The 26,176-nt window shown below is 33.5% G+C and overlaps 1 protein-coding gene across 1 annotated transcript in view; it reads right to left on the bottom strand.

The window, feature by feature from the left end:
• Positions 1–1,247: 1,247 nt before the first annotated feature.
• The window catches only part of UBE2W (ubiquitin conjugating enzyme E2 W), a 55,725-nt gene continuing 30,796 nt past the window's right edge, over positions 1,248–26,176 (bottom strand). The window contains exons 4-6 of the mRNA XM_045849427.1: positions 19,102–19,257; positions 15,260–15,335; positions 1,248–6,594 (exon numbers count right to left, since the gene is read on the bottom strand). Coding sequence (XP_045705383.1) covers positions 6,581–6,594; positions 15,260–15,335; positions 19,102–19,257 — 246 coding nt within the window. The 3' untranslated portion in view covers positions 1,248–6,580. The remainder of the gene's footprint in view (positions 6,595–15,259; positions 15,336–19,101; positions 19,258–26,176) is intronic.

A 26,176-nucleotide genomic window follows, 5' to 3' on the forward strand; every position in this document is an offset into this window, starting at 1 on the left:
TGTTTTGGGGACGAGAAAGGAATAAAACATTTTAAGTTGGAGAACTTTTCTTCAGGACATGGCATCCATATCAGGTTCTTGCCTGATCTCATGCATCTACCCACATTAGGTCCTTGAAGGCCAAGTACGTAGAAGATATTTTCTACCTCAGTTTATTTCAACTTTCCTTATTAAAGTATTTTAATACTCCACTGAACTGGAAAGGGAATGCAGGTACTCCCACTTATATTTTGCCTTAAGCAAACATTAAAAAGAAATCCCAAAAGCAATTTAAAAGATTTAATGACAGGGATTACCAACAGGACTGATGCAGAACTTCCATGGCTTTGGATCATATTAGCCAAGCACACAAAACCCTGTGTTGTTTAGCTCTTCAAATCAGCTCATTTTTAATTTTGCTGTGTGTTATGTTTGTGTGAAAAGTACTAAGGAATATAGGAAGAGCTTCAACAGAATCACTTATCCACAGAAGCTTAAACTAGTGGAGAAAAGTCATATAATCTATGACGCACAGAAATTACTTTAAAGATCATAATAAAGGAAGATGGATCTGGCATTTATCTAACCAGATACTAGTATAGTTACTTAAGGCTGCGGAAACAGCTTGTTGAGGTAAGACAGTTTTATGGTAGGAGGGTGGCCCCAGTAAGGAGAGGTGCTCCTGGGGCAAGTAGATCCCCTGTGAAAAGAAAACTCAGAGTATCAGCAGAGCATATTGAACTTCTTCCTGCTAGGAATACGATGCAGAGATGCCCCCTTCTTCTGATTTCCTTCTCTCTTCCCACAGCTTCAGGGGTCCCTCGTTTAAATTAAGTTAGTTGATGGGTCTATATACTCAGGAAAGCATCCAGAAGTTCTTGACAGTATGTCCTTATTAATGATACAACTTGAGGTTCAACGACTCCAGACTCCTGGTAACTCTAAAGCAAGTGCCGGGGTCTCTATTTCCATCTTTTCTGAAAATGCTCAGTCTTTCATCAGGACTTATTTTAACTGAAGCATGCAGAAGCACTATGATACATCAGGCTGCACTACTAGGTAAAGGTGACCTGTGACGTAAAGTAGCAGCTTTAGTGCCTATCTTTACTCTTTGACCTCATTTTGGAAATGAACATGTTACTGTTCCCATAATCTTTTAAAGATCAGTCTTTTTACAGAGAAACTACTATATAAAGAAATTTTTACATTGTAACCTATGAAGAGGTTTAATATCTATCCAATTTAGTATTCAAATCTACAGGGAAAAAAAAAATCAATGACAACTGCTTTATTATTAAAAGTTACTGAATTCCATGAAGCACACAATGTAATTTATATTCAACTAACAAAAGTTTGATACATGTATTTAAAAATATATAATATATAGGTTTTTATCTATCTTTTAACACATATTCTATTTAAAAAGCCATAGCTTTACATATTTTACAACTTGGGTGTATAAAATATATACATCAATCCTATTCAAACTTTCAAGCGCAAGCTTCCATTTTTATCAATAAAATGTACAATCTGTATTTCTGAATATTGAGAGGAAAATGGTATGAACTAAAAACAACAAATCTGTTTTGACTTACACATGCACTTAATTCTTGGCTACTTAGGTAATTTAATCTATTCAAATAATTAGTTTGCATTTACATGAACAATCTGTGATTACTATGAAAAGACCTGCATTTTTATGGTGGCTGACATAATCTGCCAAATTCCTTTCCAATCTTGTTCCAGGCTTTATAACCAGAGAGGTAGGATTATTTCATCTTTCCATGTACCAGGAAACCTAAGTGATGCCACAATGAACAAGCCAAAGCCTAGTATTTTTGAAATCATGCTCCTGCCTTTGAGAAAACAGCTTAGAAATACTGTAGGAACAAAATTTCCTCAAAAACCTGACAATGTAGGTGCCAAGAATCAGAACAAAAACTATTTTCCCTTTTCCCAGTCAACTGCACTCCACTTGTAAAGATGGAGTTCATTAGGTATTCTGGCATTCCTTCCAATATTCAAAATGACTTCAGATATCAATATTTTTATCAACAAAAATGTTTCATAAAAATATATTCCTGTAATCATTCTAAAGGTCCATCCTCAAATGTAAGTTCCAATATTAACATTTTCAAATTAAAATCAGTCAATACCATAGAACCAGAACCTTAACTTGAGGGAGACAGATGTAGTTGGAAGGACATGTTTAAATTCTATGGGCCTCTAATGACAATGATAAATGAATGCATGGCTTATGCTCAGAAAGCAAAAGTCTTCCACAAATCATTATTTTTCAAAGAGATTCAAATCTCAGGGAGATCTGGAAACTTAAATAAAAATACACTTTTACCAAAACAAGTGATTTAATTCAACTGGACAATAATTAGGCTTTATGAGAAGTCACCATCCAAAAGTAAACAAAATTCCTTCAGTATTAGTATTTAAGAACTAAATTATAGGTAACTGCTCATTTATCAAGCAATTGTTGAACAAATTTAGCCATCCTCTGATAAACTGAAATTACATAATTATCAGAAATTCTGTGTACTTCATTTGCAGGAAGAAATCTTTATTAAACAATTCTGATGAGAGGCAGAAATTGTAATAATCTTCCTTCTCTGGATTTTCTAAACTCAGGAAAAGGAAAGGAAAAGTGAAATAAAGGGGAAAAGAAGGAAGAAAGAAAAGGAGGGAGAAAAACTTAGAAATTAGAAACTGCTAAAAACTGACACACTATACTATCTGTGAAGAGACAGGAAAAAAAAGAAGTAAAAACCAAACAAACAAAAAACTCTGATTGCTAAGAGGACTAGGGCCAGTTGGTGCAGATTAAAAGACACCTTCTTCACAGAGCTTAATCATGCAATGGTATTAGGCAGACAGAACACTACAGCAGCTGACTTTGATAAAAATGAATCCTCAGAAGAGAACACATGATTAAGCTTCAGTTCTTTATAAAAACCAACTTATATACACAATTATAAGCATTCAGCTAATATATGTTCAAAAAAACTAAATAGAAGTGAGATTGAGAAATATAAGCAGCAGTAACCATAAAGCCTTAGAACTAGTGACATTGGATTCTTTATTTAAAAAAAAGTTAACACGTAGTTCCTCCTCTTTTCTTCTATTTTTAGGAAGAAGCTTTAACAAGTTTTAGATATGTCAATTCTCAAAAACAATAGGCTTTTTAAAAAATAAGACCTGATTACCAGAAACAAGTAATATGTGGTTGTATAACATTTTCATATCACTACTCACTTCCGTTATTTGCCAATTCATCTTTGATGCAATCTGGGAACAATTAAGCAGTCACTAGATACCTGTTTTAGAATCTGAAAAAATTATTACCCACTGCAGGAATCTAATTATGTGTGTACACACACACGCACACACACACACACACATATATAATATTTTTAAAATTTCAGAAGGGAGTAATAAACCATTCTAGTTACTTTATATGAAATATTTGTATACCTAAGTTAATAATGATTAACTTCTTTGTCCAGGTGAACTGTATAGAAAAACTATTTTTAGCATTCCCCACCATGGGGATTTTAAAAAAAACTTTATTTCCCTGCTAGCTAAAAGGAAGAATTTACACATTACAAGTCCTTTAGAAGTGAATATTAAGTTCCTTAAGAGAACATCGATAAAATTTACCTTTAAAAATTTATGTTAAAAAACTGAAAACTATTTCTCTTTAAAATCTATAGTATTAATACCTACTTGACATAATAGTTTTGTTTTATTTTGAAAGGGCACCAAGTTCCGATCTAAGCATGCAAAATAAAGAACTGAATGTATCACCTTCCTAACAGAATTTGGCAAACCAGAAAAATAGCCTTAAAATAAATAAATAAATAAATAAAAAACAAGAAAGTACACATTGCCAATAAACGAAAGCAAAATTCTGCAGGCCCACACAGCAGACACTGTCCACAGAGGGAAGCAGGGAAGAGGGAAATAGCATGTTCCTATGTACATTTCTCTAGGCATCCTGGTTGTCCTTCAACAACATATCAGAGATACTCATTTTATTATTACAAAACCCTCTACAGAGCAATGCCTCAGGTAAACTAACGTTTTATGTCTTTCAATACTATAACTTACGTTTACAATTAACTTGTTAAATCTAAGTGCAAAGGACTATTCAATGATTCCTAAGTTCAAGGGAGAAATAAATAAGATGTTATCTGATTTCAAATTATGAATGGTTGGTGATTCCATATTTCAGGATATTTCATATTAATTTCTTCTCTTTAAACCATAAAAGTACTGAAATTATTTGGTTTTCTTTTACTTTCCTCTGCTTCATTTCAATTTTTATGGTGTCTCTATGTAGAAAGAGGTATGTTAAAATACTGCTATTCATATTTAAAAACTCAACTGAGGCAATATATGACCTATTATCAATAGTATAGAACTGTTAATCTTTCACCTGGTATATCAATTCCTTTGGTGAATAAATGTCACAGGTCATTTTTTAATAAAAGGATTTTAGTAAGAGGACCAACAGAATGAAATCTCCCCTCCCTCAACCCTCAAAATGATCAAGTCAATCAGTAGTTTAGAGCAGTTACGTAAAATATGAAAAATACATAATTTACAGCTGCAATTTTCATATTAAAACACAGTTAGAAACTAAGAGTAGTTCAAAGCATCCCAGAAAACATTTTCTATCTTGGTTAAAACAGGCCAAATAAGACTGATAGAGACTACTGTGAGAACGTATGTATGCCTAGTCAAGACACAACAAAAATGTTAATTTTAAAAAGTGGTAATTGCTAACTAGCAGTATAAATAGTGTCCACAATTTGGTGGCTGGCTATAGTTTTAATTTTTTTTCAAGTTACTTCTAAAGCAGACATATTTTTGAAGTCTACCCACCCCTGAGTTCAGCAATTATACTTCAGAGTGTAAAGTTATATGCCCTTAATTAACATGTACAAAGCTACAAAATGTCATCTATACAGAGATTAAAAACAAATTTTAAAATATTCTTTGCCAATTATTGATTGGATGGTTTGTCTGGGGTACATTATTTCAAACCTTTCAGCCAACTGGCTTTTATTTTAAGCCCAAGCCAATTAATAAATTCACTGCAGGATATGTCAAAAACAGTGCAACAACAGGCATTAGTAAAAATAACATTGTAGTAGAAACAGATTTTGCATATGTGAAAAGGTAATTTATAAAATACATTAACCACTTTTTTAAAAAGAGAATCTAGTTGTAGTATCATTAACTTACAGGGTATTGAGAATTGGACCTTTCAACAATTTTCTTCTATAGAAAAATTTTATCTAGTTGTAAGCAAAGTCTTTTAAACAAGAAAACAAAACAAATCTCTCCATGAGTAACTGTATGGTTGTGTGAGACAAATAAGCAAACATACCATTCCACAGTGCACCTTTGCCTAAATTTTAAAATAAAAAATGTCCACACTCTTTTGTTAAAACATTAAGCCTCTGTCAAAAATGTATTTCTTATTTTAGGGTACAGGATTAAAGGACAAGATGATACTTACAAGTAAAGAAAATTTACAAGAAAAAATGACAAAAGTTTTCCAATTAAAGTATTTGTAACATTTAAACTTGACTTAAAACATAACAAAAGAAACAAAATTGCAAACAAGAATGTTTATGGATTTTCCGAACATAAATAAATGAAATAGTGTTTACGCAGTAGGGCTCATGCTGATGGCTAGCACGAAACGACGTGTACTCTACTTGGAAAAATCATTAATGTACAAACAAGCCCAAATTACAGACTGCAGCAGCTTAATCACCACTGCCATTTTACTTCCAAAATAAAGCACTGATTAAACCACTCATACCCTATATTACTCATACCTTTACTTCAAAGATTGAGGAACTATATACAATGAATGAATTTATTTTCACCATAGGGATAACATAGTGTACCTCTCTGCCAATGTTACTTCAAAACCTTCCACGTCAAAACAATTTGACAGCAGATATAAACAATTCAATAAATATGCAATGATCTTTCATTACAGTCCTTTAAAGATGCATGTTAATTCATGCTGTTAACCTTAGGATCACAGTGCATAGAATCCAAATAGAAATGAGTTGGGGTGACTTTCAAAGTAATGTTGGATCCCTCACTTTATTTATAATCCCACTAGACCCATTAAGTTCATTTCATAGGCCCTATCATGCATTAATCACTGGGTGGCAGGAGTTAATGAAAATTTTTCCTGTTATGACATCCATTGCCGGCAATGAATGTCCCCAAACCGCCAAGGAAGTCATTGTTATTGCACAATACATGAGGACCTGGAACTTTTCCAAAAGCTTAAAAAAATAAAAATAAAAAATGGAATTATATTTGACATTTCCTGACACCTGCATTAATACTGTATGACTAATAAAAGCATGTCAGTTGCTTGGACTGAACCAGCGATCAACATGCGCCCAGAATGCACACAAGTAAAAATGCAGTAAAAGGAAGTAGTCTTCATTGCCTATAGGTCACTTCCAGTCAAAGGTTAAAGTTCAAAGACTGAATGATCAAAGTGCTCATTTTCTCAGTAGGACTATCTTCTGCTAGGAGGATGATAATAGTGGCATCAACAGGTATCATCTTAAAGAAAAGGAGAAAAAATATAATTAAAAAAGTCAAGCATGTGTTAGTAAAATCTGTAAGTTAGTCTAACATAAAAATAATTTAAAGTAGCAAGAACAACATGGTTTACATGCCTGACTTGCCTCCCCCAATCCCTGCAAATAAAAAGTCCAATTTGTGTTCAAATATATAGTTACAAACAAATCAAGTCCTATTCTTTCAGGGAAATGGTAGTTCACACAAATCTTAAAATGATGTATTATTAGTATGTTAGTTTTATTTAAAAGGAAATTAATATATGTTAGCACATTTTCAGATTTATCAGTCTTAAAAGAATTATTTTATGGGAAACAATTTAAAACAGTAATGAGATAGGAAGTAAATCCCTGAGCCACAGTGTCATGATATTTAACACAGAACGATCCAAGTCATGCCTTTAGTCTTTTGAAGGAAATAACTTCACAAATGAAGTACAACCTCCAAATCAATCAAATTCTTATTAATTTCTCTTTAGAAAATGTTCTTTAGCAAGTACAGATCATATGCAAAGAAGGTCATTAAAATAATCCTACCAAATTACTCAGCAACACCTTGTGGTAGCCTCAATGCATATTTAATGTAACATGTAGTATAATCATCTGTGTTCATGACTTATTTTTAAAAAATTATTTCACAAAGCATACCTTAAGGATTTATTTTGAAGACTGGTTATTCTTCAGAAAGAAGTTAGACTAGTGGCACCTACTCAAGAGTTGTTAAAGCTCTTTAAAATTCTAAAAAAACTGGCCAAAATATTTTACAAGCCATCCTATGTTGGGATCAATATATTGCTAATAACATTCCCACTCATAAAGACTCAATGAGCTAAAAACCAGTAAACTGATTTCTATGCTGGGCACACTAATGGAATATTCTGTGATACTGCAACCTAAGGGTAATCTAAAGGGTGAAATAGCCTAGATTTTTAAAGTAAATCATATTTAAATCATTAGAATTAAATAAATAATCTTTAAGAAAATAAGTGAATAGTTTATAGCCTCTAAGTGTCACATGAAACTGTTTCTTAAATGACTGTGAAAATGAGAAAAAGAGGGTATATTATTAGTAATGGATGTAAAATAAACTTAAGAATATGAGTAAGTTCCCTAAAATATCACTTCTTCAGTACTATATTTCTTAACACTAATGGCCTTGAAATCAGTATCAAAACTATCATACCTAAATCTCTAAGCTAAGAGGTGGCACTAAACTCTACCTAACATGTCAAACTACTGAGGATAAACTTGAGTATCACGTCACATGACAATGTACACACTAAGTGACAGATAAAATTCAACTCAAACCTAAGTAATAAGTTAGCAATAAGGTTTTATCTCCAAAAATGTCATGTTTGACAGTGGTACCATAAATGTATCAGGTTATTCATTATAGAAATCTTCTAGGACAGTAGGCCATTACAAAATGTGCTACAAACATCCAAAATGACTGGGATATCCATGTGAAGCTATTCTCCGTATCAATTCTCACTTTGGGTCAGATGTTAAAAGAAATTAGTACAATACTACCTGCCTTGAATACTGTATCCTTGAAGAAATAATCTCACAAAATAAGTTATGAAGATGGAGTTCAATTAAACATTACAAATGCATTATGGCTATATGTATTCAAGAGTCGATGAGCACACAGGTAAGATAGGTATGAGCCAAAGCCATGGTCACCTTTTCCTTAAAAAAGGCCATCACTAAGAAGCAAAAAAACTCATCTGTTAGCAGAAGGAACAGTTTCCTGGCTAGATAAAAGGATTATTAGATATCAGAACTGGCTTACCAAAAAAAGTTGTTACAATGAAATCCATCATGGATCAAGACAAAAATAGGTTTACAAAAGGTCTTGAAAGAACTCAATGTATTTAACCTCCTGGCTAAAGTATTTGTGGCAAGATGATGGCCTGGAAAAAAACAATCTATTAACCATTTAAACTTTTTCTGAAACTGCAGAAGCCCCTACTAAAATTATACCCTCAAACAGAATACAGAAATGACCAGTTCCAAAGAGATAGCACCTACCATGGCTAACTTCACTGGGTTCTGGGAAAAGTGAATGAGAGAGAACTGTATCAGAAGAAGGTTATTTAGTTTTCCCGAGAGTATAAGAACCATCACATTATACTGGAAACTATCTCCCTGGATATTCCCAGGGACAGAAGACTAGAAGAAAAGAAACGCAGTATAAGGTCAGTAGGTATGAAGTGGAATGCTACCTATGAGAAAGATAAATATCAATCTTTACGGTTAGAATTGTCTCTCAAAAGTTTAAGGAATTCAAGTTTTCCTTTAATGAACAGATTCAACAAAGACTTCAGCATAGACAACAGAATTGTTATAAAGGGCAAAAGACTGTGAAACTGAGTATAAAAATTAGGACTCATGAATTTAGAAAATGGTTTTATAACCCTAAAAGGTAGTACAAATAAAAAGGTTCACAACTAACGGAGATAAGGAGAAAAGGAGTTTGTTAATACTAGCCTGAAATAATTTTATGTTCCTATCCCCTTATAATCCCACAAGGAATGTTTCAGCTGAACGAAACCTGAATGTAGTCTGTAATTTTGTGGAAGATATTCCTCTACTCCTCCCCAAATTGCAAACTCATCAGTTTATTGAATATACATCTAAATATATGAGAACTTATTTCCAATAAGCCTAGTTTTTTGGAGCCAATACTCAAGAGCAGCCTTAAGCTACTGTTCAATTCTCTATCACCTTAAGAAAAATGCTTCAGGAACCACAGAGCTGTACTCCCACCTGTGGAAAGCAGTAATTTATGAAACTTAGTTATAAATGTTTATATTTATAGAAAACATGTGAATGTTATTAATGCATTCTAGCTGGCTATGTTATTGAAATAGTTTTATAATTTCAAAATTTTTACAAAATCTTTTTCAAGAGCAATTATGTCTACTTTACAATAGAACTCTGTGGCTCAGTCATTCATTCACTTGTACACTGAACTGGATACAGATCTGTTTTCTAAGGAAGATTCTAGCTCTAAACCACAGGTAAATCCTGCAGCCCCCTCAGTGTACTGAGATAAACTGTCTGTCCAAACACCTATTTTGGCTAGTTCCCTTTAGTTTCTGAACCCTACTCTCTCAATTGTTTTTCAAAAGTATATGGAACCCTGCTTTAATTGGCAACACAGAATATTTGCATCCCAATGCAGTTATGACCTTAGTCAACTTCAAGTAAGCAACAGTAAAGTATATATGTTCACATATTAATATTAATGATTTTTACAATATGCACCTAGGTCATTTGGTATAGCCTAATGTTCTGGGCTACAAACCAGTACGGCATGTTACAGTATTGAACACTGTAGGCAACTGTAACATAAGGGTAGTATCTAAACATAGAAAAGGTATACAGTAAAAATACAGTATTGAAGATTATAATCTTATGGGAACACTGTTGACTGAAACATCATTATGTGGCACAAAACAGTCTAAGATATAATGTATACAAAGATGAAACAGTAGGGTAGCAGCGACTGACCTAACTTTTAAGGTATATTAATAATGTGGAAGATCATAAATTTAAGCTGAGAGAGAGGCTTTATTTATTTATTTATTTTTTCAAGAACCTGGCACTGGTAGTATTTGGCAGTTCAATTCTAGTGTGTCAGCTGAGACCTCTTTTTCTAAAATCAAGAGATAAACTAAATTTTCCTTAATAGCGCCTGCATCTTGCATCCAGAAGCTCCCTTTAAAGTACACATACATCACCAATCTAAATCCAAAACCTCTCCTGCCTCTCTGATTACACTTGACAAACACTCTGACCCACGCTGATCCACGGATGCTGGTTAGCACCACGCAGCAGGACTGTGAAGCTCGAAACCTGAGGCCTGCAATTCTGCATGGTTTCTAGAAACTGAAATGTTAACTGTTTCAGGGAGTTCATCCAATTCCAAGCAAGTCTTTATTTAGTCTATGACCTTTTTGTTTAGGTTTGCAGGTCACACATTGTAATCCTTTCAGAATTAGATGATGCTAAGAAATAAAAAGACCTTATTTCTTGGTAACTTGGTGTTACAAAGAGAATATGATCAATGAAGATCTTTTGGAACTACAGCGGCTGAGCAGAAAAGCAACTAACAACCGCAAAACTCTAAAACCTCATGTGTTCTGCTTTGCAAATGAGTATGATTACCTTTTAGATAAGATTTTTGAAATTCAACTACAATGCCAAGGTGGGCTATTTTTCACATTGCCTATAAATTATTCTGAAATGTATAAAGAAAACAATATATACTACATAGTTAAAAATGAAGAAAAAGTTCAAAGAAGATTTCCTGCACGTACCCACTCACATTTATGGCAGAGCAGTTGCTCTATCACCTTCAAGTGGACACTAACATTACCTTTCCTTGATTTCATACCAGGCTCACTGGTGGAGCAAAACTGTTTATTTAAGAGAGAATGTGGGTAGAGAATAATTTAAGCATGCAGGATTCAAGCAGGAGCAAAGACCATATTGAGGTAAGAATGGTCACTGTAGGTTAATGAACTGAGGATGTTTTAAACAGAATTATCTGTAAATGAAAAAACATCTGGCCCTGGCTGGTGTGGTTCAGTGGACTGAGCACCAGCCTGTGGACCAAAGGGTCACCGGTTTGATTCCCAGTCAGGGTGCATGCCTGAGTTGCTAGCCAGGTCCCTGGTGTGGGGTATGTGAGAGGAAGCCAATCAATTTACCTCTTGCACATTGATGTTTCTCTCCTTCATTTTCTCCCTTCCTTCCCCTCTCTCTAAAAATAAATAAAATCTAAAAAAAGGGAAAAAATAAAAGGAAAAAAATTTTACAAAAAATTCTGTACCTGGGGCCAGGATACCATCCCAGGATTAAAGCTGGACTAGGATACTCATGATTTAGTTGAATTAGAATCCAGTGTCTTTAAAACCTGGTTAATTTGTACTTGTGGGGAAGGAGTGGAAGAAGGTATACTTTTAATCTGTGTATTGGGAAAGTTAATTCTTATACAAACCCTAGACTATTTTACATTTAGTAACAAGTAAATTTTGTTTGAAAGCCTCTTCTTGGCACTTTTTGGCTAAATTGGAGATGATCGATCCTCAAACTACTAACAGACTTTTCTAGTTAGTTATGAAAGTATGGATTTCTCAGTAATAGATAAAAATGATTAACTATCAAAATAACTTCTACCATTAAGTGTATTTTATTTTAAAGAATTACTTTTACATTTCTTTTATCACTATATGACTTTTCTCCATTTCTTATTCAAAAAGGCAGGTAATAAGGAGCTCTGGAAGTTATCTTAGATAAAGAACTTCTCCTAAGTCCTTTCAACTATATAAGGCACCATTAGAGAGGTTAAATGATGATTCTCTTCTTTGTCAATCCTTGCCTAAGTATATGTTTATTGATTTTAGGGAGAGGGGGGGCAGGGACAGAGAGAGAAATATCGATGTGAAAAAGAAACACTGATCAATTTGCCTCCTGTACTACCCCAACTGAAGATCGAACCTGTAACATTTTGGTGCAAAGGACAATGATCCAACCAACTGAGCCACCAGCCAGAGTGAAAGACGATGGATGCTCTTTTTGAAATTTCCCCATGAGGAAGTAAGGAAAGTAAAAATAGAAATATACCATCTAACACTGGAAATGGAATACAGTGGTAGAGTTACACTTTGAAAACAGATGTATTTTTAAAATTTATCACTCTAATACAGTTTCTTCTCAAAGTTTAAAACATAGTTTAAAAACAATAGAAAAGACAATGGAATTCTTCTATTATTAGTGAGGTTGAGTTTGAAATAAAGTAACCACTATCTTAGGAGCTTGGATACTTTAAAGGCACAGAAGAAAGTGGTAGCACAGTGTTTGGTCCTAAAAGGCAAAAGTATATAAAAGAATGAGAAGCCAGCCATATAAATTGAAGGGCTGTTTGATTAAAGTAGGGTCTTGTTAAAGTTTTGGTGGAACTTCAGTGCTCAGAAAAAATTCCTTAAGTCTGATTATCAGTGTATCTTATTTGAAAAGTTGTCCTTTTATAACTAAGAATCCTTGAAACAAGTTCTCAAGTGACCAGCTGTATCAGAATGATCTGGAGATATCTTAAAAACTAAAACAAAACCTGCATTCTAGTCACAGTAATAAAGTTTATTATATTCCTTAAAGGAGGGAGCAATCAACAAGGCTCTGGTGAAGGAGTTTCCAAGAAGACAGGGGTATGTGTGGAGGGATTCATTGCAGGTAAATAGCACTTGTAGAGGCAACAACATGGAAGATAAGGAATAGGGTATATATTATAAATAATGCTTCACAGAACACTTCATGCATAGAATGTTTTCTTTGTATTAAAAATGATTGTCTTAGGAAGAAATCTCGGAAGTTCAGAAGCTTCGTAAAGATGACTTTCTTAGGAAGAACTCAGAAATATCTGAGATAAAAGGTTGATCTTAAGCTTCAAGCTTGTTTAATACTGCACTACTTCCTGAAAGGACTACAGTAAGTTGCTATCCCACCAGCAAGTAAGAAAACACTATTTTATTCTACCCAATACTCTATTACAGCACTGCACTTATAAAACTCTGCCAATTCAGTAACAGTTTCAAATATTAAATTTGTAATTATTTTAGTGTGTTGAATTTTTCCACCCATGCTTTTATTATACTTATGCTTAAGCAACTTTCATAAATTGTCTTTATTTTTCACAAGCTATGTTTAACTTTAATTATATTTAACAATTTTTTTAGCTTTATAGTAACTATGACTTGAAGTTTTTTGGTGTTTTTATAAAAGGTTTACATTTTCACATAACTAAATGTTTAATTTCATTGTAATTCCCTTTAATTTCAGATATTCTTCCTTCCTCCAGAGATAATACCCAGCTTTAAAAAAAAAAAAATACTTTTTCTGCCCTGGCTGGTGTAGCTCAGTGGATTGAGCTCGGGCTATGAACCAAAGGGTCGCCACTTGGATCCCCAGTCAGGGCACATGCCTGGGTTGCGGGCCAGGTCCCCAGTACTGGGCATGCAAGAGGCAACCACACATTGATATTTCTGTTTCTCTTCTCCTTTCTCTAAAAATAAAAAAATAAAAATCTTTAAACAAAAAAAAAATAAGCAGCAGGTACTCCTGGGACTCCTGGGGCACCTGACTACTCTCTAATAAAAAAAAATACCTTTTCTATTGTTGCATTAAATATTGCTTAATTTAATCTACAGAAAATATTCCATACATGAAATAAAAATGTAAGTTTTTCTTTCCCAAAATGATTACCAATTTTCTAACAAGGTTACTTACAAAACAATTTTTTCTCTTTTCACTGATTTGTGACACCTTATTCACCATATATACATATATTATTATGTAGAAAGGCCTACAAAAGAGTAATTGCATTTCAATGTCTATTCTTATACCAATATGTTTTGCTGTCTGGAGAATTAATTCTCCATTATCTTTTAGTTCAAAATTCAAGCTGATTTTTTCAAAACCTTTAAAACACCCACCCCATCATTCCACTGGATTTTCACTGACTTACATTAAACCTTTAATTTGTAAAGATATACATTTTTTAAAATAATACTGGTTTCTCACCAAAGTTTTTTTTTATAGCTCTTAAAAGTTTTGTTATTTCTTCTTCTGGGTCATCTGCATTTCTCATTAACATTATCCCAAATATGCATATTTTGGCAGCTCTCAGGAATGGCTTTCTTCTTTCATGGTGTTTACTAATTTGTGGCTGCTGGAATAGTGCTATTTCATTGCGCTGACTCCAGTCACTTTTTATCTCAACACCTAGAGAACTCCTATAATTTAAAAAAGCTTTTAACTGACTCAAATTAACTAAGATAACAGGTTTCATAATAGAAAGAAAGGTAACAGGGAAAGGCTCGATTCCTATTAATTTGTCTCATCAGTTTTAATTTCTTATTAAAATAATGTTAAAAAAACAAAACAGAGGAAATACTCTCATGTATACAAAATCACAGGGGTTGGGTTTTGTACAGCTGTTTTAAAAAGTACATGGAGGAATATAAACTTTTTGTTTTTAATTTTAAACATCTCTTTGGTGATGCGGTAAGGTCAGTTTAGAAAAGATGCTAGCAGCTTTTACAAAAGTTATCATCCCCCTCCCAACAAACACAGAACAGAAATTTAAAATTATTTAGAGTACTGTTTATATAAACTACAATAAGCAGAATCTCAATTTTTTGAGGAATAACTATTAGAATAGGAAGAGCTTTCTTTAATGGGTCATCTCTAACAATGGGGTTTCCTTTCCCAAAGAACAGTATCAGAACTAAATGAGTACGTAAGGCACAAAAACTTCTATTTTAAACAACAAGTTTCCCCATAACAAACTCTAATTAGACCTAAAGATTATTATTAAGGACTTCTTTTTTGTAATAAAATGGTAGAGTTTCAAAATGTTAAAGCAATTTTAGGTTTTTACTTGTATGATAATTATGGTTTTATATGCCCCATTAAGAAGCTAGTAACTTACCCATAAAATGTCTTAAAGTATTTTAAAGAACTTTCTCCATATTACAAAAATTTAACATCAATTATATTCCCTTCTTTTTCTCAAGCAAACAGATATATAATCTTTCAAGCTAAAATGCTAAAAGTTATTATTCTAAAATAAAACTGCTTACCATGATACCACCATTTTGTTTTCTTTGGATTCTTGTTACATGTTCGAACATAAAAAGAATTATCTGGTGGTCGTCTCTGAAACCAAAAAAAGTTTAAATAGATAAGTAGTTGTAAAATAGAAAAACATAAGGGAGAGATAGTTTTAATAAAAGCTTTAGCAAAACTATTGTAACATGAATAAAAAAACAATATAAATGCTGATAGCATAACAAAGAAATTCTAGGGAATGTAGACTCTTTAAAAAAATATGATTTATTGATTATGCTATTGGGAATGCAGGCTCCTGACATTGAAATTGTTTTTAAAAAATAGGGGCAGGGTAGTTTGGGTTAGGTATGGGATTACTAGAGAATAACTATTAACCAAAAGTAGCAGCATTAGGTTGTAAAAATATCTGGTTTCATTTATCTTACCTCATTAGAAATAATTTAATAATTTTGTGAGCTAATTAAAATGGAAAAGTCTACCTAACTAGATTTGTCTGAGAAACTAATGCAACTCCACAAAGGATTATTGTTTTTCTGTAAGATAGTATCACCAAGGACAGACCAAAGGATTAAGTTTCCAAACAATGTGAGTGAAAAGGAGGAAAAGATATATGGGCATTTCTGCTGTATAAAAGTCCTGACTAGCACCATATTACAAACACATGGCAGCTCTGTAAGGGAGCTGCATCAGAAACAGTGATGCCAATACCCTAAAGATAGATTATAAAATAGAATTTTTATGAAAACTATTGTACATTTATCAGACACAAGAAATGTGTGACACTACAAAGATCTGGAAACATACCAATCTGTACTAAAGCCACTGAGAGCAGGTTAGTAAATAATATGATAGGTCCAACCAAAAAGCAGTGAAAGCAGAACTACCTAGATAGCAGGAAGGAAAAACAGGCAGTCTACTTGGCACATCTAAAACTCACATAACTATGAGGCTCTTAGTTGAACCTCATAATGCCCCTCTGAGTTAATATTAATTTAACAAAAGGGAAGAGTAGAGCGTATGTTCAACAATTATCCCAAGTTTACCCTGTTAATAATATTTGAGGAAATTCCTGAAAAATTAGTATTATGAAATAGGATACCTGGCTACTTCAAAAAATAGATGATCTGCTGTTATTTATAATATTTGAGGAAATTCCTGAAAAATTAGTATTATGAAATAGGATACCTGGCTACTTCAAAAAATAGATGACCTGCTGTTATTTATCCTGTAAAGTCATAAACAGTGTTCATGTGAAATAAATGGCTATTATTATGGCAAATAATTTCATAAACTACTTTTACGTGTGTGTTTATTAGAACCCAGTTAAGAAAAAACATTTTAGGAAGAAAAACACCACTCACATGTTTAACTCAAGAATATAACCAAACTGGTAAGTGATCGAGGAGATAGAGTGCTTAGAGAAAGTAAACTATATGATAAGATAGATTACCAAAATTGTGTTAGAAATGGAATGCAGCCTGGGAATTTGGACTATCTATATTTTAAGGGCACTGAGAATAAAGGGTAGATTATTGAAAATTTTAAAACCCCTGGTCTCAGTATCAGAAATTATCTTTAATCTACTGAAATGTATTGACATAATATATTTAAATGCCTTCAGTTTAGGAAACCATTCTTGACTATGAAAAGGAAAACTGGAATAAAAGAATTATGACTAAAGCAAAGTTCTCAAATAACTATAGTAAAAATTAAAATTTATATTAAAAAAAGACTCTACTAGTAAAGTGAAACTCATACAAACATGTCTACCGTAGAATAAAATTTTGGTGAGAATTTAAAAGACCTTTTAAAGTTTATTTGAAGCTAGATCCCCTCAATGGCAAAGAAAGTTTCCTGTTTGTCTTTGTATCCTAGTACTTGACACAGTAAAAATAATATATAGTTAAGTACCAAAGAAATGTATTTTATATTTCACAGAACTAATGCTGCCAGAATTCTGACTTCCAGATAATTTATATTATACAATATAGTTTATCAATAGTTTAAATGGTATTAATCATACTAAGTATGCAAGAAATAATAGCAAATACCTAGAATGTGAGGGAAATGGTAAAGCATAGAAAAGAATGAAGGAGGTAGAAAAGATAGTCATTTCCTAGTTTTTAAAAGTAAATAATTATATTTAAATGCAAACAAAGGTAAAAACCATCAGGGCTATGCAAGAGCTATGTGCAGACTTCACTGATATTCATCTCTTAACTTTCCCTATTCAATTCTGTTACTGCCTCACCTTTCTATAGACATTAAACATTAGCAGGGATATAGAAGCCCTTGTCACTGCACACTGCTCTGCTCTACACTTGAAAGTTTAAAAGTGGTATGTGTGTGTGTGTGGGGGGGGGGCGGTGAGGCAGGGTGAAGAAGGGGGAGGAGAAAATATGTAACCAATAAATGAGACTTGTTTCCAAATTCCTTGGAGTTAACAAACACTCAAGTATAGTCTTAAAATGCAGCTTAGAAAAGCCAATAGCAAAGAGGAAAGGGAAGTTAAAAAGTGAGACTTACATTAGATAATATGTACCCCATTTCATCCCTTCTAAGATGTACCTTTTTTCCTGAACATATTAATGTTCCTGAACATTAATACATATCTTTTTCATTTTTATTTTTTAAAAATATTTTATTGTTTATGCCATTACACTTGTCCCAATTTTCCCCTTTGCCCCTTTTCCACCCAGTCTGCCCCTACTCCCATAGGAGACACCCATCTTTTAACTAATGGTGTGTCACAAGTTTAACTGTTAGAGTTAATTTCCTTTCCTATATGGTATATAAAATTGCATATTAAGGGCTCTTAATGTTATACTTTGAAAAAATACAATTTAACCCATTATTTCCCATGACTAAACAAAAACCATCCCCCCCACCCCTTTAAACCTAACATCAAGAAACCTTTCATGGAACTAACATTCCAAGAAACTCACTTTGCAAACAGTGGTTTGAAGTGTTTGAGTCTAGGTAACCTACCATTTAAAAATAAAGTACTATCTTAAAAGTTCTCTAAATACTAACTTAATAAAAATGACAGTTCAATCTGGGGAATACAAGGGAAAAAAACCCTTATAAAATAAGTAACTTCTTAGCTCTCTAATCTCAAAGGTAAGTTAGTTTCTTCTTTAAAAAGAATACAGAAGGAAACCTTTATGGAAAAGTGAGGCTTTAAAACATGTAGAACTACATGAACATTGTGCTACATTAAACCCTAAAGCAGGAATGACAGGAGGGCCAGGAATGCAGAGGATCTAGGTACTTTTAAAAGGATATCCTAAATTTAACTCATGTGATTCTTCTTCTTGGTCTTTTTTTTCTCTTCATCAGACAAAAAATCTGTGGATTTATAAAGGAGAGTAAGAGGAAATGTCCTAAAAATTCTACTGGTAATCTAGTCTTCCATCTTTACCTAACCATTATGATAGCAAAGCTCAGGTTCCTGGGAAATGCCCTGAAAGACAGTGACAGGGTGAGAGACTTAGGAGACAGGAAAGGGGAGGGGATTAGAGAGAAACCTATGATTCTTGGTTTCTGGGGCTTTCCACTGTGAAATCTAGAAACAAGAATTTCTTAAGACACTTTTATCTTGTGCATGTTTACAGAAATGAAATTCAGATTATTTAAGAACATCTGCAGAAGTTTCCATTTCAAAATATAAAATAATGACTTCTATTTGGAATGCAAAATTATCAAAATATTTTCTCATCTATTACTAAATATGGTATTTCCTATATAATAAAAAGCATTGTGTCCTTCCTTTAAATAAAATGTACATTAAAATAGTTTGTCTACCTAAACTGAAAGAGGAGATATTACCTGGAATAATTCTGAAAAGTCCTACCTTTTCTTTGCAGCTGGAAAGCATGCTAATAATGCTAAGACAAACTGATTGGACTGAGAGCGCTGGGGACCAGTCTTCTGTTAGAATGGATAAACAGATATGACCATTGCTATAAACATGAGGATGAACGGGAATATTTTCACCAGTAAACATGACCTAAGAAAGAATAAAATTCCATTAACACTCATATTCTGTATTACCAAAAAAATAAAATATTCTCCATATAACTTATTTTTAAAACCAAATACAAAACAAACATAACCAGTGCCAGGAACAAGAAAAACTGCTTGTTTATTCTCATCAACTTATTAAGTACAGGTTTCACTGTACAGATGTGCATGTCATAGGGAAAATATCCAAATATCCAAATCATCTATTTTATATTTCAGCTATTTTTCACAAATCCTTTAAAAAATTTTCCAAATTACCATGCATTTTTAGACTAGTAAAAAAAACACAACTCTCCATTTATTAAAATGGTTTTTCAAATTCTGTTCATTGCTCTCTATAGAAATCAAATACAATAAAATTCTAAACAGAAAGTACTCCATTTTGAGACGTAAGTTATAGTTGGTAGGAACACCCCTTCCACCTGTAACCATGTTATCACTCCAGGTGCTACATGCAAAAGGAAATGATTGCTATGTATCCCACCTCCTCTAAAATCACACATCCATTGTGATGGGCACAAATTACTAATTATTAATCAGCAAATAACTATATGTCTAGACCCCCCAAAAAAGGGGGGTGGGGGTTGAATGAATCTCAATTTCTTGCTGTTATCTCTGCCTATTCTTTTACTCAATTCTTCTAACAGTTTTTCCTTTCTTCATCTTGCTTCAGTGACGCTTTAAAAAGATAATAAATCTATTATTTCCTTCCTTTCTCCTAATAATTGAACAAATATCCAAGTAGTAGTGTTTCTTATACATATGTACCTATGCATCTGAATAGGTAGGAGAGTGAATTCATGTACCCTAAGGAATCTGTAAGCATAGCCCAAAGTAGGTCATAGAAAGTATACATCTTACTTAAGAATATTTATGTTATTTCATAAAAATTATTTATTTTGATATAAAAATTAATTTACTGATCTTTAACTGAATTTTATATTGCAGTGAAGTATTATTTTTATTCTGTTGTTTGGTATTAATTCCTAATTCCTGACCTTGCCTTTAAAAAATTACCTGAAGATCTGGCTAAAAATACAAATTCAAGGACCCTACTTTCAGATTCTGAATCAATAGGTATGGTGGGATTTTTATAAAACTCATCAAATATAAATCAGTAGTTCCCCAACGTGACTTACAGTATCTCTCTCAATCCTACAAAAAGTCTCAGGCTTGAATATAGCAGAATCTTAGTAGAAAAAAAAACACTTTCCCTTAAGTTAAAACAGAAACTGATGAAATATATATTGTTCAAGACATACCTTTCCCTCTCTTAATAAGAGAAAAGAGAGCCAAGTCAAGTAACTGTGGCCAGAGTAAAGTATGCCATAGTTTAATATGGGACATGTTATGGAAAATGAACATAACCTAGGCTTTTGCTTTTATTTTTAAATAGCTACCTACATAAGCTAATTTTATTACAATTATACAAGTATCTACATTTTAACAAACCACTCTTTCATACAAGTAGGAGTTCTCTAATATTTTAAATACACTAACATATGGGACTCACTTTCTTCACTAAAGCTAATGTAAGACAGCAAAAGGATTTTTTTTCTCAAAGGAATGACTTCATATACATTATTTTTTTCCTTTAAGTTCTGGCCATCCACCCTCTATTCACACTAAAGAGAGCTAAAATAAAGCTGAAAAATAAAACTAAAGTCTCAAAGTAAGACATAGCCAATTACTTTCCTTGCCCTATCGCAGAAAACTCCATTAAAGACTTTGGCACAGCTGTGTCAGAGGCATGTCATTTATCTCAACAATATCTATCAGTGCTAATGCCTTTTTCATCACTTTTTAAAAAATACTTAAAAATTGATTTTACAGAAAGAAAGGAGGGGAAGAGGGTGGAAAGGAGGGAGAGGGGGAGAGAGAGAACAACGAACACCAAACATCAATGTGTTGCTCTACTTATTTATGCTTTCACTGGTTGATTTTTGTGTGTGCAAGACTGAATCTGCAACCTTAGCTTATCAGGACAACGCTCTATCCAACTCCCAGCCAGGGCCTTTTTCATCACTTTTTGCTAAAAGAAGTACTGCTCTGCAAAAGGAAATGATTGCTTAAATGATCTTGCAGTTCCACACTTTGAGTTTATCCACAATTATTAAAGTAAAATCTATTTTTTATAAAAATAAACTATAGTCTATTATCATACGCATTTAACGTTCCTACAATGTGTCACAGATGTTTACAGTGGATGTTAACAAATTTCACAAAGTATGCTTCTGCTTTGGGGTATTCATTTTGCCAGAAAATATCATTTGACCAACAGGATATATTTATTAAGAACACAAGCAATGCCCAAGAGCTTATTCCCTGACCACAATTATTTTTTAAAGAGTATTTCTTTTTCAAGAAAGAAGGCGCTCCTACCCCTTGCAACAGCATGGATGGAGCTGGAAAGCATTATGCTAAGCGAAATAAGCCAGGCAGTGAAAGACAAATACCATATGATCTCACCTTTAACAGGAACCTAAACAACAAAACAAACAAGCAAGCAAAATATAGCCAAAGACACTGAAATAGAGAACAGGATGACAGTGACCAGAGGGGAGAGGGGAGAGGGGAGGGAATCTTCAGGAGAATTTCAGGGGAAAATGGGAAGGGTTTACAGAACAAATATAAAGGACACATGGACAAAAACTAGGGGGGCTGGAAATGGGAGGGAGGTGGGGAGGGATGGGAGTAAAGGACAAAAAACTATACTTGAACAACGATTAAAATAAAATTTAAAAAATTTTTATTATACTAAAAAAAACAGTATTTCTTTTCCAGTAACATCTCTTTTTTTAAGAAGCCAAATAACTAGTGCTCTTTAAGTAACAAAAAATGAAGAACTGCCAAATTACTTTCTTTGGTAAAAGAATCAATGTATTAGCAACCATCAAGGAAAATACACAGATGGCCAAATATAATGGTTACCCTGGCATGCTTTGAACAGCTAATTCACAGAGCAGAAGGAAAGCAGTATTCTTAGAGAAATATGATGATCAAACTAAATCACTTGGCCTGGGAGCCAAGAAGAATGTACAAACCAAAAGGAAATCAGGAGAAGAGAAAGAAAAGGGACAAGTAGCAGTAGACACCTACAGCAGAAGCAGCACGCAGTCTACAAGCAGAGAGTCAGAAGTCAACAGAACAGCTTTGAAGTCTGAGGGGACTGAATAAAAAATCAGATTTAAATAACCCTATTTAAATAAAGAGAGAAAAAAAGGTAGAGTGGTTTTTTAACATGCTGCATGCAGGGCAAATGCAGCCGGCCTGAAACTTTTAGTAACCATAAAAAAGGGAAAACGAATTAGTTATACATAGTATAGATAACTCCTTGGGCCTAACCTGCCAGATACAAAATTTTATGTTTGTCTAAACATGGAAAGGCTGAGTTTACATGCTAAAGACAATGACTTCCTGAAATAAAAGAAAAAAACTTTTCAACAGTTTATTCATGTAAAAGGCTGGTAAGTAGTTTCCACAGACTGTTTAAATGTAAACTTTCCTATTCTGGCCTTTGCATGTAATGAGGAGAGTAACCAAGGCTGAATTTCTTCAAGATCACTCTCTTAATCGTCCTCATTTACTTAATCTGCAGAACAAACCAAAGGAGAAAATGTACATTTCAGTTATTTTAATGCAGTCATGTAGGTTCTGAAAACTGAAGACATGGTGAAGTTACTTTCAGAATTCAAAAATTTTTTATTTGGAGTCCCAAGTAGCTGATAAAACTATCGAAAACAAATCTGACAAGACAACTGAATACAGTGAATTGGAAACCAAAGGGAATAGATAAGAATAACTTATTTATTTTTAAAATAATTTATTCAGATGCATATAGATTAAACAGTTAGCAAGAGGAGACTGTATACTAAACCAAATGACTAAAGTGGAATCACAGATGTTTTAGAACAAGCTACTTGATGGAAATAAAAGTTACAATTTTAGAAAAGGATCTCAGCTCTAATGCATGTGAACAACACCTGAAGTTCTGAGTCTGCATTAGAAATAGTCCTCAGATGTATTTAAATTTCCAAACATCCTCCTATCAGCCTGACTCATTTTCAAGAGCAGGTGATATCTAAGAGGGAATTATGCTCAGGATCCATATAATTTTGTTAAGTGTGCATATTCCATATACAACCTGAAATTTTTTCTTCCTTTTTAAAAAGATTTTATTTATTCATTTTTAGAGAGAAGAGAGGAAAGGAAAAAGAGGAGAGAAGTGCTGATGTGTGGTTGCCTCTACAATGCCCCTAACTGGGAACCCAGCCTGTAAGCCAGGCATGCACCTTGACTTGGAATCGAACCAGCAACTGTTTGGTTTGCAAGCTGGCACTCAGTCCACTGAGTTACAACAGCCAGGGCACAACTTGAAATTTTAAGCAAGTTAATCTCTAGGTAACTTTTAAGTACTGCATGTACTGTCAGAAAACTACTAAAATCTAAACTGAAAGCCACCAATAGTGACAAAATAAAAGGAGTTTAGATAACTCTTCCCTAATATGAAATTAATGGTACTCATATATAAGATTTCTAAAAATCAAGCTCAACTTCCCAATATTGATGACAAGGAAGGAATACTACTGTGTTCAGACTGGTGCTCTAGAAGTAATTATAAAGTCAGACACCTAATTTGATGTCAGGCTACTTTAAACACAGCATATACAGAATGAATAGTACAAAACAGGCTATAATTATAAAAGCCAATTGATAACATAAATACCAAGAATTCTCCAGGGACAGTATGAAAGAATGTTTTTTTTTCTGATGAAAATTATAAGCAGATGACAATACTTAATGTGTAACTATAAAGCTGAACATATGAGCAAAGAGTTTACTGCATAAACTAAATCAAGTATCTAATTATGAATAATATGTGATATAGGTAGTCTAGTATAAATGGTGAATCTTTGACAAAAGTGACTGGGGATTAGAATTTTAAGAGTTTTCAATTCAATTCTTTCCTTTTGGTCATCTAGTATGCATCAGCAGTATCAATATTAATAGTTTTCCCAGTCTTTTCATAATTGCCATGACCACATAGCTATATATGTACTGCAAAGACAAAATTTCTGGATATAGTGAAACTAAACTTGGGTTTTCATTATCCCTGTTATGCCCTGTGTTGTTCTAGCAAAACAGTCTTCTCCTGTGTTTTCCCTCCACTTTACCTCCAAGGCTTTAATGAATAGGATTCACCATGTGCTTTCACGTGTCCTAGGTGCTTGGCAATATAAGTCAATAAAAATTGTTATTAAGACTTTGAAAAGCTTAACCACCATAACATGAAAGAGCAGGGTGAATCAGACCACAAATGACAGGATGAAGACACTATGAAAACAGGTTCTGGATCTCTGCAGTGAGGGAGTTTTTGAGCAACAGAAAAAAAAAGGTCTATATTAAGTAAGGGGAAATGCACAGGAGGGGGAATATGAGTGAGGGGCAAATGATTACTCTTTTTTAAAAGTTTCTAAAACTTAATCACGGCGAGTATATTTTCAGGTCTGCTCTTAGCATTAACATGGTTTCAAAATTAAATACACAGTATCCTTTTCCTCCTAAAAACATATTTCCCTTCCTATTTCTAAAATGCCTAAAATTTCTCCAACAAAAATTATTTGAAAGCTTAATAACAAGTATAACTGGAACAGTTACAAGACAATGTAGAGGTGTTTCAGATTTGTTTGTTTCCAGGTTGGATGTTCTGAAAGAGGAAGAGGGTCTAAGATAGTGGATATCTGCAAGAAGCAAAAGCAATGATATGAAGAACGAGGTAAAAAGGAAAAGAAAAACAGTAAGATACTAAGCTTGAAGACTATAGTTTGATGTAGACTGACTGTACCTCCTAATTCCTTTGAGATGAATTTCCAACTGCTTCACATTACCATTTTGACAGGTCCCCAGATACACTCACTTTGATCTCCTGTTGTAGCCTTCCATGATCTACACACAAAACTATAACATATGTTCACAAATCTCAGAAACAGCCATGTCTTCTCATGCTTTGTCCCACACTTCTGACATCAGTAAATCCTGTAAATTCCAGTAAATTCACTTGATGTTTAAAATAGATATAAAATATGGTGCCTTCCATGACCTCCAATGCTATCCTTCCTGGATTTCTTCAATAGTTCATCTGGTTTCCCTGTCAGTCAATTGGCCCCCAGCAGTCAATCTGTCACACAACCACCAGCTTTTTACCTTTTAATTTCAAGTAGGATCGTATTATTTCTCTGCTGAAAATCTTCAAATGTTTCCCATTTCATTCAGAGTAAAATTCAAAATTATTACCAATGGGCTATAAATGCCCTATACAACCTGTGATGAATCCTCTAGGCCAAATTACCTCTGACCTACACCCACCCCCTCTAGTTTATGGACCACTCCAGGGTCACCAGATTCAGGGACTTTGCATTTTGTAGTCACCTGCTCTTCCTCTCTCATCTTTCACAGGGCTCACTCACTTCTTTCAGATCTCTCTCCAATGTCACTTTTTCGGTGAAATCTTCCCTAACCACTCTTTCCAAAGCTACAATACCCTCCTTCTTCTTTTCTACTTTTTCCCATTTTCCGTACTGTATTTTACTTACTGCTTATTGTCTGTCTCTTTCTACAAGAATGCAAACTACACAAAAGCAGGCTTTTTTTTTTTTTGCAGTTTCATTCACCACTGAATCACCAATACCTAGGTACAGGGTCTATCCTATGCTATGTGCTCAATAAATACTTACAAAATGAATGAATAAATGTCTACCTATCCAAATACTACACAGATTACAAGGCAGGACCAATTCTTTTTATTTTTATTTTTGAGAAAGAGAGAAAGAGAGAGAGAGAGATTTGTTGTTCCAATTATTTATGCATTTACTGGTTGATTCTTGTGGGTGTCCTGACTGGGGATC

Source organism: Phyllostomus hastatus, unplaced genomic scaffold (genome assembly GCF_019186645.2).
Source record: "Phyllostomus hastatus isolate PE091 unplaced genomic scaffold, TTU_PhHast_1.1 phas_contig_65, whole genome shotgun sequence".
NCBI classification, from domain to species: Eukaryota; Metazoa; Chordata; class Mammalia; order Chiroptera; family Phyllostomidae; genus Phyllostomus; species Phyllostomus hastatus.